We start from the raw sequence: 20012 nt of genomic DNA on the forward strand, positions 1-20012 counted from the left end.
TGTCTGGATTAAGGCCATCAAAAAATAAGCATGTTAGTCTCAATACATGTACATCTTTAAAAAGTTACAACTTTAAAAAGTTATATATCTAGAGTAGCCTATTTTGAGAAAAAGCAATGGGTAAAGCAGAGATAATCAAACTCTAGTGCAATATCTGCCAAAATCTGGATGTATCACAAATGAGTTTCAAATTGGAGTACTGCATAAGCATTATATAGTGGTACAAAAAATATTCTCTTTTTATGACATCAGAATGAGTGAGTGGTAAATTTAGAGAGTCTGATCTTCATAGCCTCTTTATCCAATCAGTGGAGAAAGAGGTAAGAGAGAAAAGGGTTTTCCTGAAAATATTTCAGAGTACTTAACAAGCTTCTGCTCTGTATTACCCCTTAGAGAAAATTCCTCATGATAGGGACTGGTCTGCTTTGCTCCCATAGTAAACTATGACTCCTTGTCCCAGTGTATTACTGGGGAAATGACAACCTCTCCACGGTTTTCCCTGCAGCTTCTGCCACAGCTGGCGCATGTCCTTCACATCTGTAATAGCACCCGTTGTTCCAGAACAACAGGATGTGAAGGGTTCTACAGCTCTTCCCCCCCAAAAGCATCTCTTCACAGAGCCAACTTTGACATTTACGGTTTCATGATCTCTGTAATTCTATAGCAACCATGTTTTCTGCAATACAACAGCACCCACAACCACAACACAACCACAAGTATTTCACACTGGCCACAGGAGTAGGCCACAGCCTGCCCTAAGTCTCCACTGGACCTGATGCAGCCACAACTGCAAAAATGATGAATTAAATTACAGTGATTGCTTATTTTAACTTGTTAGAAAGAGAAATTTGGACAAAATTCTGTAGCTATTTTAGTACAATATATTAAAAGTCACCCAACCTTAAGTATGTAAAAAGGTTTCAAATATATACACATAAATAATTTATATTGATATTTTACATATTTTCAATATATAAATACAGTATACCATATATATTTATAAAAATAAAAATACAATATGTATACAAATAAAAATTCAGGAGATTATAAACTGGTACACTTCACTGCAACTTATTTTTTATCATTTAGACATAAATTCATTGTATATATTACCACTGAAAGTTTATGGAGACTTAGTGAATTTAGGTTTCATATAGAAAACCTGCCAAAAAGCTATTCTGTGGTCATTTGTTTTTTGTTTATTTTTATAAAAGAAATATTACAGTATTGATTATTTTTGAGGTATACTGATGAAGAGTAATTTCGAAAGAAAATAGTAGTTCCTGTATTATGTTTATGAAGCAAAACAACATGGATAAACCCTGTAGTTCCTATGAGTTAAATAAAAATTATATTTTCTCCTGGACTATGATGTGGAAAAATAGGGAAGTGCATTAAAAATTGGCAACTAACTTGAGGAACTGAGTAATAATAATATTGCCACCTATGATTTTTGCTCCTATGATATTTTTATCTCCACTGCTTTAAAACAGATGGATACACCAAACTGCTAAAAAAAAGCAGTATCATGTCCACATGCAACTTCAAAAATCATGTTGTCATTGTGTTATTAACATTCCTCATTTTATCTTATTTCAATATATTAACTGGAGAGTCCAGTGGAAGGCAGCTTTAAGGTCTCACTGCTTAGGACCTTATCTTGCTATTTAATAGCAGCAAGGACACAAACACAGCGCATGTGGAGTTGACTAAGATGCTTGACGTGATGACTGTAAATTGTCCACGTTTTGCAGCTGTAGTAAGGAATGGTGATGACAGCTATGTGGTACACATTTACTTTTGTTTGAAGTTAAATGCCTCTTTCATTCTAGACACACTGCTTTAATATCCAAAAAGCTGTGCTGGTTTTTGCTGCAAGCTCAGTTAATACTGCATTGCTACAATGTGAAGTTCATCGACAACATCATGCTGGGAAGTGGAAGAAACCCACTTATTCTTGGGAAATGCATGAAGCCACTTCTTGCAGAAATACAGACAGTCTGCTCTGTAGAAGTTACAACACTGTCTGTAAAAATGCATGCTTACATTTGAAATATATTGTGAAAGCAACCAAGAAAATGTAAAACTATTTTTCATTCTTTTTGTATTCAATTTCTAGATGTTTTAATTCTGTAGATGTGGCAATCAATATTTTCCTATTGTAATTATATAAGACATTAAAACTTAACATTTCTCTGGTTTAAGTAAGAATTTTCCCAACAATATTTATATTTTCTGCTTTGAAAAATAACAAAAATTGACAGAATTAGCAAGGAATTTAATCCTATTACATGAACCTATGAACCACTGAAGAATGAACTAGTTGTTATAGGATGGGTCACAAAAGAATATTTACTCTGTTCCCCACTGCAATTGAAGTGAAAATACTTGTGCAGAAAAATGTAACCAATTTCGTCACCCCTTGTAATAAGAGAGTGGAAAACTTTGCTGTGTCAGGTCCTGAACTCATTTAGTTAACATCGTAATAGCAGTCAGACTTTTACTGCTATTTGGTATATCATGTATTTTTGAGACCTCTCATAAAAGCATGATTTCCCTACCTAGTGTAGAAAGTCACAGAGATTCTTAATCTGCTGGGGGAAAAAAATCCATTTTAGCACATGGAAATTACTGAACTTTGTGAAGAACAGTAACTGAAGCAAGTTTTGTGCAAAGTAATTTTAAAATACATGACAGTTAAAAACATACTACACTGTAAGAAGCAAAGATTAACTTCCATTGAGACATTTATCAATCCATGTATGTAGACATAAGTACAGACATAGTATTATCTATGTAATAAACATGGTATTGTTAATGAGTATCTCTATGGACATTATTTAGTAGAGCAATCCTTCCTTTTTTTTTTTAATGTATACTTTTTCAGATAAAATAAAAGCTTTCACTTTGGGACATAATTTGCTAATAGGATTAAAGTAATTTTTCATAAAGGTGGTGATTTTTGCAAGGTAGCCTAAAAGTTGATTAGCAAACTATAATGACTATTCTGATTGCAATTAAAAAGCCCTTGCAAATGGGTCAACACACCTAAGCGCTATCTTCAGTCATTTAGATTTTAACATCATGGTTATTACTTATTATCAGGCTGCACAATGAGATATTGATTACTTTTAACCTTTAGAGCTCAGAATTCAGGAAAAGTCGAGGTACTAGCACAGCCTGCCTTTCCTGTCTAGTAAACTTATGGCCTTTAGTGGAATTCTAATGATTCCTATTGGCAAAGCAAAACTGAAATTAGTTTATTCTTTTGGCTCATGCAGAAATGATGACATGCCTAAAAATACTGCATGCATAACAGATTTGTAGTTACTCCCTACAAGAGACTCAATCCTGAAGTGTGCTGAGAGCTTCCTGTAAACTGACAACCATTTTCTTCTCACTAAAACTGAGTGTTTTAGCAACTCCACGCAGACACTGATGGGATACCAGACAGAGAGAAAGCATCCTGGACTGTGCAGAATATGCAGCTTAGGAGAAAATATCTTCACATTTTATAGTTTATAACCAATCCCCTAAGCATATTGTTCAAATATATAACTCTGCAGGCTGTTAATCTTTTAATAAGTTTTTTTAATATGGAAAATCTACTTGAAATAAAGACTGAACTGCAATGCAGCTTCAGTAGGTATGTGGAACTTGCTTTAAATGGAACAAAGTAATCCAATTAAATTAATCTGGTTTACAAGTTAAAATGATACGAAGAACATTAATTGATCCTTATAGGCTGCTGCTATTTGAGCTGTCTCTCTGTTTCTGCAGCATTTGGAACCGCTTTGCACATTTGTATCCTCTAACAGCAGCGAACTCAGGCCCCCAGTTCAAGAGAATTATGGGCAAGAGAAACATATAACTCTTATGTGTTAGATTAATTTGCAGAACACTTGGCATTTTATTGCCAAGTAGTCAAATTGTTCCAAGTTGTTCCGGAAGGTTGTTATTAATAGTATGTTTTCTGAGGAAAGTTCTGTCTACTTTTGGAACTGCATTTCTGTTGCCAAGGAAACTCCTTGAAGCACAGCATTCTAGGAGCACACTGCTGCTTTTGTTTGCCAGTATCCTATTCATATCATCTAAGTAAGCACTTTACATACTTTAGCCTCCAGTTTCAAATGTTGAAGTCTTTATGTATTTATATTACCACGTTAAATATAGTTTGTGCTTCTTTTTAAACTCAGGGACTCTTGCAAGATTATTTTAACAGTTGCATTTAAGAACAGTTTTTTGTGGTTTTTTTTTTTTTTTCACAAGTTTGCAATAAATTAGTTTTAATTTGAATAATAGCTCCATAGGTTATAGCACTAGTCCTTAAGTGTTAATTATCTTTTCACTCTGAAATTAATGTAGTCATTTCCTACTGACTCCTCTACACCATTATTGAAGTGCTGAGGAAAACATGTCATTGAGTTCTGAGCCAGAACTGTTGTTGTGATTAATCCTGGTCACATGGCCAATCTCTGCCAAAAGGAGATCACTGAAAAAAGGTGACAAAGACAGTGATTTCCTGTCAGCAAAGAGTACGACAGGGCTGTCTAGAAGTGATGCAAATGAGGGAAACTTTCACCACGGTTTGTTTGATCCACTCCGGGCCACAGCACACTGAGCCCGCGAGAAAAGCACAATGGAGCAGCAGCACACCCAGAGGAGGAAATTAACTGCACCTTCCAAGCAGGGATAGAGCTTCCAGCAGGGAAACAAAAATTGCTGGGAGATTTTTTTCCCCCTCAACTTTTTTTGAAATATATCCTTAGTTTTTGATGTACATTTTTGTGTTATTTAATACACTGGACCACTGCCCCTTGATGAAAGAGCTCAGCAGTTAACCTGTTCAAAAGCTGTACCAACTAAATGCTTTCAAAATCTTTGCACTACTACATATGGATCTTTTTCCCATCTATCATAATCGTTGCTGAAGAATTATTAGTTAAAGACTTATGACTTATGCAATTTGCATTACAACCACCATACACTGCTTGTAATCAGAAAAAAAATATTTATTTTATTTGATATTTTGAAATGCTTGGTTAATTTTGTTCTGAACCTACTAATGATTTTAACAATCATACTGTACTTATTTAAATAGGGTTTTAATCTAACACAATTAAGTTTTGCAATTAATCTTCAGAGGAAAATGGAAAGAATTATCATTAACTTTTCTGCTAGTATACTTACTTCTAATCTCGACAGTTCTCGTAAATACTGATTTGCTTCATTTTTGAACATTCCAGGTACAGAATCACTCAAGTTCCTACTAAAGGGCTAATTAGCAGAGTTTAAATTCTTTGGGTTTGATCCTCCAGTAACAGCATATGAATACAGCTGAAGTCAATGCAAGTTCTGTGTACTTAGAGCTTATAAGATCAGGCTCACATGCAGTAGATTAAAATGAAATAAACATTATACATTTGGTATCAAAATGAGCTGTTATAGAAGTAAAAAGAAGTAAGAATCCAAAACATGGAAATGTTCTTTTTAATTTTTTCTTAATTAATAGATAAAGCATTAGAGGAAAAATAAACTGTCATCAATTCATTCTGTTACTGCCATTTTATCAAACACTAGCTGATTTTCAATATCATTAGCTAGTTTAGGGCTATAAAGCAGAATCATTTAGGTCTAAGTTCTCTTTTCTTTTAAATCTATGAACTGAAATCTAGGAAGTCTAGAGAAAGTAGTATATTCATATTCAGTATTATAAAAATATGGCTATGTTGTTACTATTATAAGGGCAAAATAAAACCTAGTTAAAGAGAGATAATAGGGATCCTAGTAAAAAAAAAAAAACAACCAACTATGAAGTTCCTGGAATATTAGAATTATTAAAAAAAAGAAGAAATTAGAATATTATGAAAAAAAGCTTAGAGTTGACTTAAGTGTATATTGTGTCTGCAAATAGATACTGTAAAAATACTCTAACCATGAAATATATTTCATTTTCCTATATACAATATTAGCGTGTATATGTTTTGTTATGCTGCTTTAATGTATGCTTGCCCCTTCTGAATTACCTGTTTCATCATTGCTCCTTCCCATTCATAGACTCCTTAGGGGCAATGATTACTGTTGGTAATAGTGATACCACAGCAGGTTCCCTGGCAGGGGCTGCTTGCTGAGCTGGCTCTGAGCTGCAATTACTTGTCAGCTCAGCAACCGAGAAGAGAGATATGTGGTTTTAGGAGAATCCACGGAAATGCAGAGAGTGCAATTAGCAGGTTCACATTTGAAGCTGTAATTGATAAAGAGAAACCAAAGCAAGACCTGTGTTTTCATAACACCCCACATCATTGAGGAACTCTGGCTACAATAGCTGCCTGGCTTTCTGTCCCTGCGGACCAGAACGGCTGCGCTCTCTGGGAAGTGCAGGCAATACTCACGAGCACTCGACCATTCAAAATAAAATGGGTGTCACCACTGATTAGAAGAGAGCTTTACTAGGCTAGTTTTATAAAACTATTAATACTTTTTTTGAGGACATGATTCATTGTCACAAAATCTCTAAAATTAGGGATAGTAAAGAGCTAGTGATTTATCTGATCTTTACTTTGCTAGTGCAGAATTGTTTCCTCAATTCCATTAGCTAATGTTGTCCTTTGTGTACTTTTAAATGTCTGAAATTATCGGGCTTTCAACACTTTGAGAGGTTGTTCATTGTCATGTTGGGGGCTTGTTGTTTTGTTTTCTGTTTTGGTTTGATTTTTTGAAAGAATGATCGTTCTAAATGCAATGCACTTAAGATTTTTGCATTACCTCAAGTATTTCTCCTGCTTTGTGGACGCTTCTCAGTCATCTCTGTGCAAACTCCACACTTCTAGTTAAGGCTTTTGTTCAGTCCTTAAAAATTTGCTTGCTGCTCTTACTAGAAAGGGAAATGCAGTGAATATTCACTGCAAGAGGGCAAGGAGTATATTTCTACCTTTGTTCAAGGGGTTTTGTAGCAGTTTTGAGATGGGGGCTCTTAAATCTGGTACAGTAGCCTTTAACCTCCTAGCAGAAATTGCAGGACAAATAAGCTGCCTCTTCTTTGGAATCAGTGCTGGTTTGTCTCTGCTGTACAGGCTGCAGACTCAGCTACTCTATCATACAAACTTTCTGCTTTCAGAAGTGTCATGCTTATCACAGTTCAGAATTTCATAATATTAAGAAACTATTCTCATTTTGCATATATAATATTACCCATTTTCCACCATATTGTACTGCACATATTATTAAATTGTTGCCCTTTTATACTCTTCTCATCATGCACTATTATCTCAGCCTTACCATCTATAATTATTCTTAGGGGTTACATTTGGAAATAAGAAAGGGAAGTATACTAAATAGGATCTAAAATACTTGAACTGGCTGCTTAATCTTTGTTCCTTCTCATATGGATGGATGGATTGCTACCTTAAGATTTATGTTTATCAATTTATTTTTTTTAATATAGGACAAAAACTAGCAGTTAAATTATTCATGATAGAAGCTGGCTTTATACAGACAGGCACTAACTACCAAAACACCTTATTTTAGACTCACAAGAAAATCTTTACTCATTTCTGACTTGTTTATTTCTGAGCCTGGCCAAGGCAAGGTCTGTTAATGGGTGATTAAGTCTGATGAAGCACTTACAATGTTAGGAAAAAGACAATAGCTAAAATAAAAAATAATTGTCAAAGCAATTGACAAGGCCAGTGAATGAAGCTCGCAGACTAAAATAGTTTGGATCCAAACTATATTTGCATTATAAATATATTTTAACTCACATGACAGGCCCTTCTTACTGGGTATTTTAAATAGAATAGCTAAAATAAGAAAGAATAAAATTCAAGGAGACTATCAAGAAAATAGGATGCCAAAGCAAGAAAAAAAAAATTTTACTTAAGAAATTATCAAATCATGCAATCATAGAAGAAAGAGAACAACTTCTATTTGACCTTGAATGTACCATTTATTTGATAAGAAATAAAAAAAAAAGCTAGAGGGTAGTTGTTTCTTGTCATTATAGTGTTGCTGATTCTGTGGTTAGTTATTAATTTTATTTTTTATGATTCACAATCTGGTCTTTGAAATATGCCATATGCTCAAAGCAATTCAAGGATGACAACTGTCAGAATTACTCCAATAAAAATTGCCTAAATGAGGAAGATTTACTGCAGCCTGATATTTCTATCAAAAGCCCCTCCTTCCCCCCCACCCCCACCCCTCAGACCCATAGCTCATCAGACACACAGTGAAGCCTGAATCAATTTTAGGATCAAGTCACACATTTTGAGGCAGTTCTTACAAGTATTATCTATCTAAAAGAAATTATAAATCTTTTTGGGTTAAGGTTGCTATGGCAAATAAAAGAAACCATATGTATCTGTATGTATGTGTATGTACATACACATATACGTACACACAGACATATATACACACACATATATGTACATATATATATATATGCTAGAATTAGACTCTATAGCTTCACCCTACAAGTTCAAAATCATGTTGCTCAAATCACAACCAAGTGTGAAGACTTAACATGACAATGTCTACTTTATTTATAACTAATAAAAACTAAATTGGAAGAGTCCTGTATCCTGGCAGCAGCAAACCAAAATCAAGGCAAATGTCTTTCTTCCCAGATGAGGTCTGAAAGGTGGATAAAAATCCAGCTGAAAGCTCCAATCAAAACACATTTTGTTAAAAGTTCCCATTTCATTTTTTCCTTCATTTTGTTTCAGTCTATTTATTAATGCAGTTTCATTTATTTCTATTCATCTTGAAGACAAATCTTTGTCCTTCTATAGAATTACACCAAATAGAATGTGATAAAGGGAACTTTCTCGCAATTATGATGTCGGTGCAGCCTGTCAGTGCACAGGGGATGGAAATGAGGTTGGGGACAGGGAAGGGAATTCTAATAGACACCATGATACATACAATGAACGCAGCGATATCCTGTGAGAGAAAGACTTGTCAAGCTAATCAGATCTTCTATAGCTAGGTAAAGGCAGTAACAGTAGTGCTAACCTTGTAAAGATGCTGCTGCTGCTCCTCTGACATCATCAGGTCATGGCTGTCCATCACAATGGATTCCATGTCAATCAGCCAATCCCAGAGCTCCTGGTATTCTGAATCAAAGTCCAAAAGGCTGTAGATAAGGAACAAAATGTATTATGCATAATACTGTGTAGTTGTTAAAATCTTGTATTAGAATAATATATTCTTGAAAACTCATGATGTTCCAAGTTATATTTCTAAAGAGACATTCTGTATTTATACAGTGTGGATGAAAATGAAAACTGAAATCCAATTTAAGCCAGTGCCATGACCTAAATTCAGCAGCTGATGCCAAATCCTGACAACTGTTGGCATACTGCATTTGTTTAAAAAATTTTGAAATATAAATCCCCTGTAGGTGTTGTTTAATTATTTTTACAGCACTGGCTTCATATTGAGCAAATTTTGCAACAATCACCTTGATATAATTCAAATGAAAATAACATCTACATCAAAAAATTACTCAATCCATTCAGCCATCCCTCTGCTGTCTATCTGCCTACCTTTGTAAATATCCTACATTTATTTTCATGGATGAGTAGCTAGCATTTCAACTTAACGCCTAAAGATAGGCTTGAGTGAATATGGTAAGCCAGTGAGAACTAAGGCCAGATACAGTATTAGACAGGTGTTCCCTACAGACATGTAAGAAACAAAGGTAAGGACAGGAAGTCAAAACAATGAATCCTTGAATAGCCAGCAATCATTAAAATTCAAAGGAGGATCACTACGGTTTTCAACAAAATAAATCATTAGAATAAGGAGCTTAAAAGGATTAATGTGATTCTCTATTGAAAGCCTAGTGAATAAGTAAAGCATAGATTCTTCTAAAACACTGTGATACAAGACAGAAAGTACATGCTGAAAAACTGCACATTCGTCAAATAGATACCTCTTGAAAAGGGATCTTCAAATTTGCAAAATTGGAATTAACAAAAGCCTTGCCAGTAGTATCAAAAAACTCCCATACTGATCAAAGAATAGTGTATGTTCCACTAAAGCTAATTTCTCCAACTTTTTAAACAACTCCATTAAAAAAATGAGCAGTGTTTCAACAGAGAAACAATAAACTAAACACACTTTTAATGTCATTAGTACTATTGCAGTTTTATTTGTTATTAATTAGAGTACCACGTGTATGGTAATTTTGAAAGCTTACAGATAAAGTTGTGACAAGTAGAACTGTCTTTGCTCAAGAAAGCAGGCAAGAGAGAAGAAAGCATTTGCCTTCTGTGGTATTATTTTCAATGAATTGACAACAAAGAAAGTATTGTATAATGCACAAGCACTGATTCCTGCTTCTGAAGTAACCCTCTAGTTTAATTCACTGTACTTAGTATACTTTTACTCAATAATTTATGAGGTGCACTTACTTAAAACTACTTGATGTCCTGAGAAGGTAAGCAGTGTTACCATAAAGAAAGAAGAGCATGCACAAAAGTTCAGGTTACTATTACTGAAATATAAGTCTCACTTGGAGTTCAGGGCTTTTTTCCTGTTTCAGAAGTTATTTGACTCAGATATAATTTGAAAACTAAAAGAACACTAAACTCCATTTTGTATTGTATATTTGGCAGTGTTACTGAATCTTCAGCCCTTCCTCAGAAAGCAGTATTACCATTCTGCATCTTCAGTACCTACTGCTCTTTTTCTTCTCTTCCATCTTATCCCAATATTATTCAAAGACATAAAACTGACAGGCGGTTATTAAAACATATGTTCTATAACAGAAGATGTTAGATTTCATAACCTGAAAATTGATACAGATTCAGTTGACTTGGATGGTTTGTACCAGTGAAAATCCTAAATTAATACATGAAGATGATGTGAAACAAAGCTTATGTAGAGAATGGCATGGGATGCCTTTGGAAAATGCATTAGGAGGTGGACTTGGATTTCTCTATAACAGGCAAGAGACCTGCTGGATCCAAACACCTGCTTTGTGTCTAAAGATCCACATCTTACTTACAGTCCAAATTGGTCCATTTATTTGTATTGAAATGAACCAATCCTTTAAAGAAACAGAAATGCACTTTTCTTTGACCTTTATAAAAAATGGATAAGCACTAGAAAACAGCTGACTATTTTGATTTCAAAATAATAATCTAAACAGGAACTCAACCCAAAACCAAGAGTGAGAGAAACAGGATTCACTGGAAAAAGCCCAGGAAAGGATACAAGACAAAAGAGATTTGGTTTTCTTCCCCATAGTTTATATAACGTACTTATTCTCCCTTTTTTTTTGGGTTTTTTTTTTTTTTTTGGCTGGTTGGGGGTTTTTTATTTTTGTTTTTGAGGAGGTTTTGGGGTTTTTTTTTGTCTGTTTTGGTTTTGTTGTTTTTTTTTTTTTGTTGTTGTTTTCTGAAGTAGAGTTAATTAATCTAGACGCGTTTTCAAGCAATTGTCTATGGTAGTTATTTGCCTGAGCCTGAAGACAGAGAAGTCTACAGAGCATCATCAATATTTTTAAAATATGTTTGCAATACTTTCAGTGGTTTTAGAATATCTCTGATATATATTTTTAAAAACAGATTTTTTAAAAATTAATGTCTTGCATCTAAATGAATGAATTTAGTGATCACTATTAAATTACTGTTTGGAAGAGGATGCAAGTACTAAGCCACTAAAAAGATATTCAGAAAAATCAAGAAATTGTAGGACTAGAGAGACATCAAGATTGAAACGTATCTGTCAGTATTTCTGGGGTGCATTCAATATTTCTTTTTTAATCAGAATCTACTTTTCCTGAGCTTAGCAGATCTTTCTTTTATATTGCCACAGGCAGGACCAGGGAAAGCATGACTTCTGAAATACTGATGTATGTCAAAGATGCAATTATCATAGAAAAGATCCAATTTTGGCTGATTATATGAATCCACCAAACTAAAAAAGGAATAAATTAATTAATCTGTTTATTGAAAAAGAAAAAAAATCCTTTATTAGAAGTACCCAAACACTTCCAACAAAAGTGCTATAATATTAGTTAAAGGGCAGGCAAAAACTGCTTCCTTGATGAAGTTTGTTGGTTAATAAGCTAAAACCATTAGCTATGTAATAAATAAAATTACATAAAGAAGTATATTTTGTCTTGGTAAAACAGGAATCAGATATGCAGAGTTGCATGTCTAATCCCTTGAACCCTAAACATATTTCTTAAAATGTGGACACCAATTTATTATTTTGAATGAAAATTCATGAGCACCTTTCTCATGAGAAAACCAGTTCGTCTGTGGCATTAATAAATAAAAAGGAATGTGAAGCTATTTCCATCAGCGTTTTTCCTATGTTAAGCATGCACTTCCAGTTTGTAGTATTTCTTTGATGGCATATCTCACATGGCATTTAGAAGTACTGTAAACACACTGGTACACCTACCAAAAAATTCAGCCAGACAAAATGTCCCTTCAAGTTTCTGGGTCATAATTTTTTGGAACTCTTTTCACATGTTTTTATTAGGGAGATGTAGGAGAACTCAGAGTTATCACCTTAACAGTTTTAAACCTTCCCTATGTCCGGCACATACTTAAAGCCCTCTCCTCTCTAATGCATTTCTTTCAAAGTCTCATGCATGAAGGCCCAATACCCACTGATGACAGGACCTTAGGATCTGGTTTTCATGCTGTACAATAGTGGTGTCCATACCTTCCAATAGGACCTGAACGCACTAGTCTCCAGTTTGGAGGGGATACAGTATTTCCAGCCCAATTTGCACCTGCCCTAAACATTTTGCACTGCCCTAAACTACTCTCAGTTACCTCTTACCTCCTGGCTAGCTGGTGTTCTCCTGCAGTGGATATTCATTCTTTCCTCTGTCACTTTGCCCATTTTAATGATAATATATTAAAACCTTCCCTATTGCTGTTTTAACAAGATTATTGTTTTACAGGAAATCTTCACTTCCTTACAGACCCACTAGAATAAAACTATTGTGCAAATACTACCCTACCTGTCTCAGTTTAGCTACTTCCTGCACAAAATCATCTCCCAAATCTCCTACACGCACACACACACACACGTCATATAAAAAATTCTTCATTTAAAATAGCTCTTGTTCTCTCTGTAGACAGTCTTCTATTTACTAGGTCAAACTTCCACAACAGCAAATGGACAGATACCCTAATTTGCGCAAATAGTCCCATCTCTGTAGAGATCTCTGTCTCTAGTTAGGTCATGCTACTGTGGAATTTCTTTCCATGGTTTTTATGCAGTAAGGAAATGTTGCACCAATTGTATTTTTAAGTAGCTGAAAGGAATTTCAATTTTTTTCAACACAGCATCTCAGACAGGTTCAACTAAAAGTTTTCCGGTTTAATTTAGTCCCCACTAGTTTCTACAATGGCTGAATAAGGGGTATTATTCTGGTCTGATTCCAGCCCTTTGGGTCCTGAAGTCCCTGTTGAGCCTCTAAGTCCTGAGAGGGCCTTACAGGCCCAGAAAGGTGGCCACAGCACTAAACAGGTTTGAAATAGTAGCAGGTGACCATTTCCAGTTCAAAGCATATAATTAAAAGTGAAAATAAGTGCATTTAAGAAACACTTGATTATCATATATGGTACGTAGAGTTACAAACTGGATTTCTCTGTGAAGCATAAAGCTTTACTTTCCCTGCTTTCAGGAAAATTAAGTGTCTGTTGATGCGTCTTACATGCTCCGCGATATTCCAACCTTATGCTTTGCTCACATTCAGTGATGGCTGCAAAATTAGAAGGTGGTCTTGAATGTCTAGCCCTCAGTGTACTTTTATACACATATACACAAGAATTCTGAACAAATTATTTTTACGGTTGCCACTAGCTGCACTGGCATGTTTGAGAATCTGACAGATTTCTGCATATGTAATCAAGATCTCAGTAATCCTACATAATTAGCCCACATCAACTTTTCTAAAACAGCCATCTTTCTGTATAATAAGAGGGGATGTTTACAAGGCTCATTTATCTTTACAGTTGTTAATTTAATAAAACTGTGTTTCCAAGACCTGAACATTGAGTTAACAATTGGAAAGACGAGTTCTGGAGATAAAGAACTCAAGAACACCTTTGTCAATTACTTTTCTTGCATAGTAAATTGCAGGGAAAAGTACTTGCCAGTTACAAGGAAACTTCTATCAGGATGAGGCCATCCCCAAACAATGAGCACTAGTTGGGTCCTTTGACCCGCTTTTGGCCTACACTATTATGACCCCACAGGTAGGTTTTTCTATGTTCATTTTGGGGCACTAGTGGTTAGAAGATATGGTTTTCAGAAGACCTTAAAGAAAAAGTCTTCTTCCAGAATTATAGGTTTCCTTGATTGTGAAAAAGAGAGGGAAGCAAGAACTCCTTTGAGCATATTCCAGTGATTAATATGTTCAAAATATTAAGATAGAATGCTTTTGAATGCACACTTTTATATATGATATACATGTGTGTATTTGTGTTAACATTAATTAAAAGAAAAAACAAGTAAAGGAAAAACAGTCTAAAAAAAGGGAAAACAGTTAAAATAAATTTTTTCTTGAAGTACAAAAACCTGTATATTTGAACTGGAATTGAATGGCTTCATATTCATATTTCTTAGTCACTAGGAGAACAATGGTTATAGAGATCTTGCAAAGATGAGATTTCACTATCAAGATTCTTCATTGGAAGATGTTAAGAAATCAAATAGTATGAGGCTGCTAGAGGAGAAAACCTAAAGAAAAAGGACACAATGCATTTTTTTAAATCCAGGTAACAGTTTACTATTAGATATTAGGTGTTCCTATGAACAAACCATCACTCAGATAAATTATCCAGAACCCATTATTTTTGCATCCATATATTTAAAAAAAAGAGAGCAATTGAAACAGTTTTCCCTGCCTCTTGGCCTAGGAAGAAAAATCCTGGTTAACTAGTAGTAAGAAAAAAAATCATGTAAAAAAAAAAATACCAAACAGATCAGTGAGAATAAAACAACAAAAAGAATAGTTCCCTACCCATTACTTCCCACTGTGTGAACTTTTGACATATCAGCAAACTCTTCCTTTCGCTTGCTACTACTGTTGTACTGCTCACTGTACAGTTTTAAGGACATCTGTTCAACAGCATCTCTTTGTGCTTCCAGATAGCATAGCTGAACCTCAGCCTAGAAAAAGAAAACAAAGAAGGGAAAAAACAAAGCAGAACATTACAAAAATAATTCAGAAACAATAGATTTAAAACAAATATTTTTGGACTGCAACAGTTTTATCAAATTATTCATACCATTAGTTTTCTCCTTGTATGTGATAGTGAAAAAGGCTGAACTGTTAAGTCAGAGAACTACTGCATAATCCCAAATGCTAGAAATGAACTACTGAAGTTTCTATTAGAGAATGTGTTATATATTCCATGAGATCAAATGCTGCATAAAAATGTCTGGACATGAATAAAAAATATATTAGAAATCAAGCACTATGATAGAACAGGTAGATACATAAAATTATATTTCTTACAGGCTTCAAGATTTATGTTGTTAACACACTGTGTTTCATAATTAATGAATGCCATATTGCTATAGATATTTATCCTTTAAATAGTAATTGTAAACAAACCCAAGCAGACTGGCATTTTTCACATTCTCCTTTCCCATATCTGGCACAGACTGATTACTCAGCAACCTTAATTGCAAGGAAAAAGGCAATAAGTGAGATGTGCTGTTTTCCATCAGACTGTGTCTGTCCAGAAGAATGTGAAATAATATTTGGCATCATAACTTATTGAATAGACACTTTATTTATTGCAGCTGTGGTGATCAGTATTCTTCTGGGGCTCAGAGAACCAGATGACACAAGGATAAAATCTGCTGTTTGCCACACTTGCCCCTAGGAACAGCAGAAAGAACAGAGCATAGAGTAAGTTCAAAAGCACTTTGGGGCTGATATGCCATTGTTTTCTTTTAATATACTTCATTGAAAGAAAAACACATTACAAATTCCGATAATGCTTCAAAAATCACTACTTCTGTGTAACTACATACTTCTATTTCCATTAGGAGTGGAATGACTGTTTAACTATTTTGTGCTATGGCATGTAAATGCAAATGGCACAAAGGAAATTTTGTATAAGGACTCTCCTGTATTTTCTGTTGTGGGAGGCAGGAAAGTAAAGAGTTAATTTGTTTGCTGACAGCACAGCAGAATTACCAATCTGTGAAACAACAGAAGTCATAAAGAGAAAGTAGTGAAAGGGCTAGAGAGAAGGGCAGTCTGTAAAATGTAAGAAAAATGCAAGCAAGTGAAGGGAAACAGGCACTGAAGAATGTCAGCAGGGAAAGTCTGAAAGAAGGTTGGAATATCTTTATAAGCCTGTGGTAATAAGAGTTTCTATATTTGCTTAGGCCTTGCCTTGGTGTATTTTTTGCTGAAAAATAATGTAAGTGATTTGGAAATTCCATTTCCTTTTAAAACTTCTCATTCAAACTTTTATAGCTTTCTCTCTCAGCTGCTTCTTACAGTGAAATTAGTTATGCTTTTCAATAAATCCCAATATGTTTTTGAGAAATTTAAAAACAAACTAACATGTAAGAAAAACCCCCAATAATACAAAAAAAAACCCCAAAAAAAACCCTAGCAATTTTCCAAGGAGATAGAAGATAAAAATTCTGACCAGCCCATGCAGGTCTTTCACTGTGTATTTAAATATAAATCAAAACTTTTGTACCTATTTTAAAATAGTGGAAAATTAAACCACAAAAGTTACCAATGAAGAAACATTATCTAAACTAGCTGGAACTGTCCAGTTAGAGTAAAATGTTAAGGTTTGAGAGAGCTATAAAACTATTCTGCTTTCTCAGAAACTATAATTAAAATTGCCATTTTTATAACTCAGAAACAACCAAGGCAGCAAATAAACTGCATCACCTTCCTGTTCCCCTTCCATCCCCAAGAGCATTTTTGTCTGAACTGATAAGCAGTCCACTTCCACAGTATACAGAGATTCCTGAACAAATTTCTTTTTTAGAAGAATTCTTCACCATTGAGGATAGTCTTTCAGCAGAGTATTTTGCATTGTGCATATAAGGCTATGAATGTGTTATTTTAATTTATTCTTACCACAAAGCAGTAATCCACTGCATCATTCTAATTTCCGTTATATACATTGGCATGACACATTCAGTCTAAAGCCCTGGTCAGTGACCAGTAAATTTCTAAAACAATTAGATTTATCAATTAAAATCTGTGAGTGTCTTAAGCCTAGAGGAGAAATCTTGTGGAAAACTCAAAGCAAAAAATTCCCTTATTTTCAGGACAGGTTTATAAATCAAGAAAAGTAATTCCTACTTTTTAGCTATGAGTTCTGGCTGGAGTTTAGATAGAGGTTTCAGGGTCTTCTTGGCTGTTACTGAAATTGTGTACACAACCTTCCTTATCCCCTCCTACCTCAAGACTCCAAAAAGAGGGAGTAGCCTATGATCTGGAACATCACACATCATAATCAAAACTGACCCCTCAATTGTATGAACACAGGCTATTTCTTAAATAGGAAAACTATCACAATAATTTAGATAGTTTTCCCCCTTGTATTTTCTAATTCCCCATCCTACAATTTATACTATATTTTAAAATAAAAAATGTTAAAAATAAAGGCAGCAGCTTTTTCACAGGTTGATCATGCCCTGTTCACTTGTAAAAACATTTGTAGGCAATCCAATAATGAATATGGAAAATGGGAGAAGAAAAAGAACTATTAAATAGAACAGTGGGGGCAAGGAAAAGCAGGATGTAAAGGGCAGGTAAATATATGAAGAAGGATAAATAAGAATCCACTATTTCTTCCTTGCAGCTATAAGGCCCTCTTGTACTAAGGATTATAAACTCCATCAACATCATACCCTATGAAGCCTGAATACAATCCAGGTCTGCCACTTCAGAAGTATGATCTCTCTATAAATCAACTATTTTTATTTTTAAACCAAATTTCTATCAACGTTTATGAACAATTACAGCAACTCAAACTCGGACAGAGCAGAGTTTCAGACGCATCTCTCCGATTTCTCTTCTCTTCTCTATATATTCATCTATCTCAATGTTAGACTTAAGAATTTTTTTGTCTCTGTTATACTGATATCAACTGCAAATCCAAAGAGGCTTTGAAGACCTTGAGTAGGTATTGATCAGTTTAAGTCTCAAAAAACTACATTTTACAGAATCTGAGCTAACAGGTACAAGGCACAATATAGAAAAAAAGTACAGAGCACAGATATGCAATAAACCAACTGCAGCTTATTTTCAACTTAAAATCTTTAGTGGTAATGAAGGACTAGTTTTGCAATATTCTGGGAGAATAAAGTAACAACTTTATAAATTCCTAATCAAATATAGAAAAGCTGCTTGATTTACATTTAGACCTGCATTGTATGCATTTTCAGATTCCCCTACATATAATTTTCATTACATACCACAAACTTAAAGAACAATCTCTGTAACAGACACATCTGTATGGACACAGATATCTATCAAACCCTCAAAAAGTCTACTGGGAAATGCATAGTCCCAAATATTGCTAATAGAAATTGGGTGGGAGGTAATCATTCACTTACTCCTAGTGCCCCATCTTAGTATTGAAATTCAGTTCCTTCTTTTTTTTTCAGAGGATGTAGTACATCTACATATGTGAAAAATTGAACACAGAGGGAAAAAATGGCGAGGAACTATACTCAGCAGTAGTTTTTCACTTCATGGTCTAAGTGACCATTTTTGCAATAAAAAGACAATGAAAATGGTGATGAAGGTCTTGTTACACACTTGTAAGGATTCTCTACCTACTAGGATGGAATAAGTTTAAAATATTCAGTTGTAAATTAAACTGAAATATTTCCAAGAATCAAATTACAAAATTCTCTCATTTTCCTGAGCTGGCAGGAACCAGTCTCTGAACAAGACTGTAAAAATACTGTATTCTGGGAAAAAAAAGTACCTAATACTCAGTTCTAGTGATTGATTAATAATGGTAAATAATTTCAAGGCTTTTTTCTAATGCCCATTTTCTAAAAACCAAGAACTTATAAATAAACTGGGAGAGCCCAGGGTACAAATCTGTTCCTTAATTCTAGCTTTGCCTGATAACATAAAATGTCCTTTACTATATAGATCACTATATAACATGAAGGAGTAATCAGTGATAATACAAATCAATGAAAATACATTGCATTTCTTATTAGACCTACATGTTGGAATGACCTTATTCTGAAGTGGAGAAAGACAAGGGGTAATGACTCTTACTGTAGAAGGAAGGAGACTGAAAGGTTATATTGTATAATGTGTCAAACAAGAGACTCAATATTTACACCAATGTAAATTGGAGATATGAACTCAGAGCTAGTGATTTGCTGCTGCAGATATTTTTTTTTTATTTTGAAATGTACTAGAATAAATATCATTGATTTGGTGTTGAAAGGAAAGTCTTTTCAGACAGTGTCTCCCAGGGAGCACAAGTGATTTGTTATGAACCATGTTACAGTAAGCAAACAATTCTGTGTTTTAGATACACAAATTATATATAATACATTCAGTTAAATTTAAATGATTAAAGTATCCTGTCTTGCATTACCCTTTCTTTACAGTTCTATACAGAGACTTTACTTCTGCCACACTACACTGTACTTAGTGAGAATTACATAAGAAATACAGACATTTTGTTCCTCTGCCATTATTTGAGCTTAAGCTGAACAAAAACAGCCTCTGAAATTAAAGCACGCAATCCAGTTTCTGCCAACAAGGACGTGGTTGGATTGCCCCAGGCTGCATGTAGACTTAGAATACTAACCTATATGTATATTTTAAAGAACTGCAAAGTCAGATGTCACTTTTTAAAAGGATGCACATTCCAACTTGTCACTCTATATACCTACAACTGGTGAAATGTCTTGAGATTTAAAATTGAGAATAATTTCTTTCCAGGATTAAGTTGGTAAGAGTAGCATTTATGTGCTTAAATACTTAAAGCATTTTTTTTTCTGTCACAGTATGC

The 20012-nt window shown here is 34.3% G+C and overlaps 1 protein-coding gene across 4 annotated transcripts in view; it reads right to left on the bottom strand.

The window, feature by feature from the left end:
• The window catches only part of AKAP6 (A-kinase anchoring protein 6), a 256721-nt gene that overhangs the window by 67922 nt on the left and 168787 nt on the right, over window positions 1-20012 (bottom strand). For all 4 annotated transcript variants that reach the window (XM_031504984.2, XM_031504983.2, XM_021542661.3 and 1 more), the window contains exons 8-9: window positions 14999-15147; window positions 9013-9133 (exon numbers count right to left, since the gene is read on the bottom strand). In XM_031504984.2, the coding sequence (XP_031360844.2) occupies window positions 9013-9133; window positions 14999-15147 (270 nt within the window). The remainder of the gene's footprint in view (window positions 1-9012; window positions 9134-14998; window positions 15148-20012) is intronic.

The sequence above is a fragment of the Lonchura striata genome, chromosome 6, assembly GCF_046129695.1.
Source record: "Lonchura striata isolate bLonStr1 chromosome 6, bLonStr1.mat, whole genome shotgun sequence".
In the NCBI taxonomy this organism is placed as follows: Eukaryota; Metazoa; Chordata; class Aves; order Passeriformes; family Estrildidae; genus Lonchura; species Lonchura striata.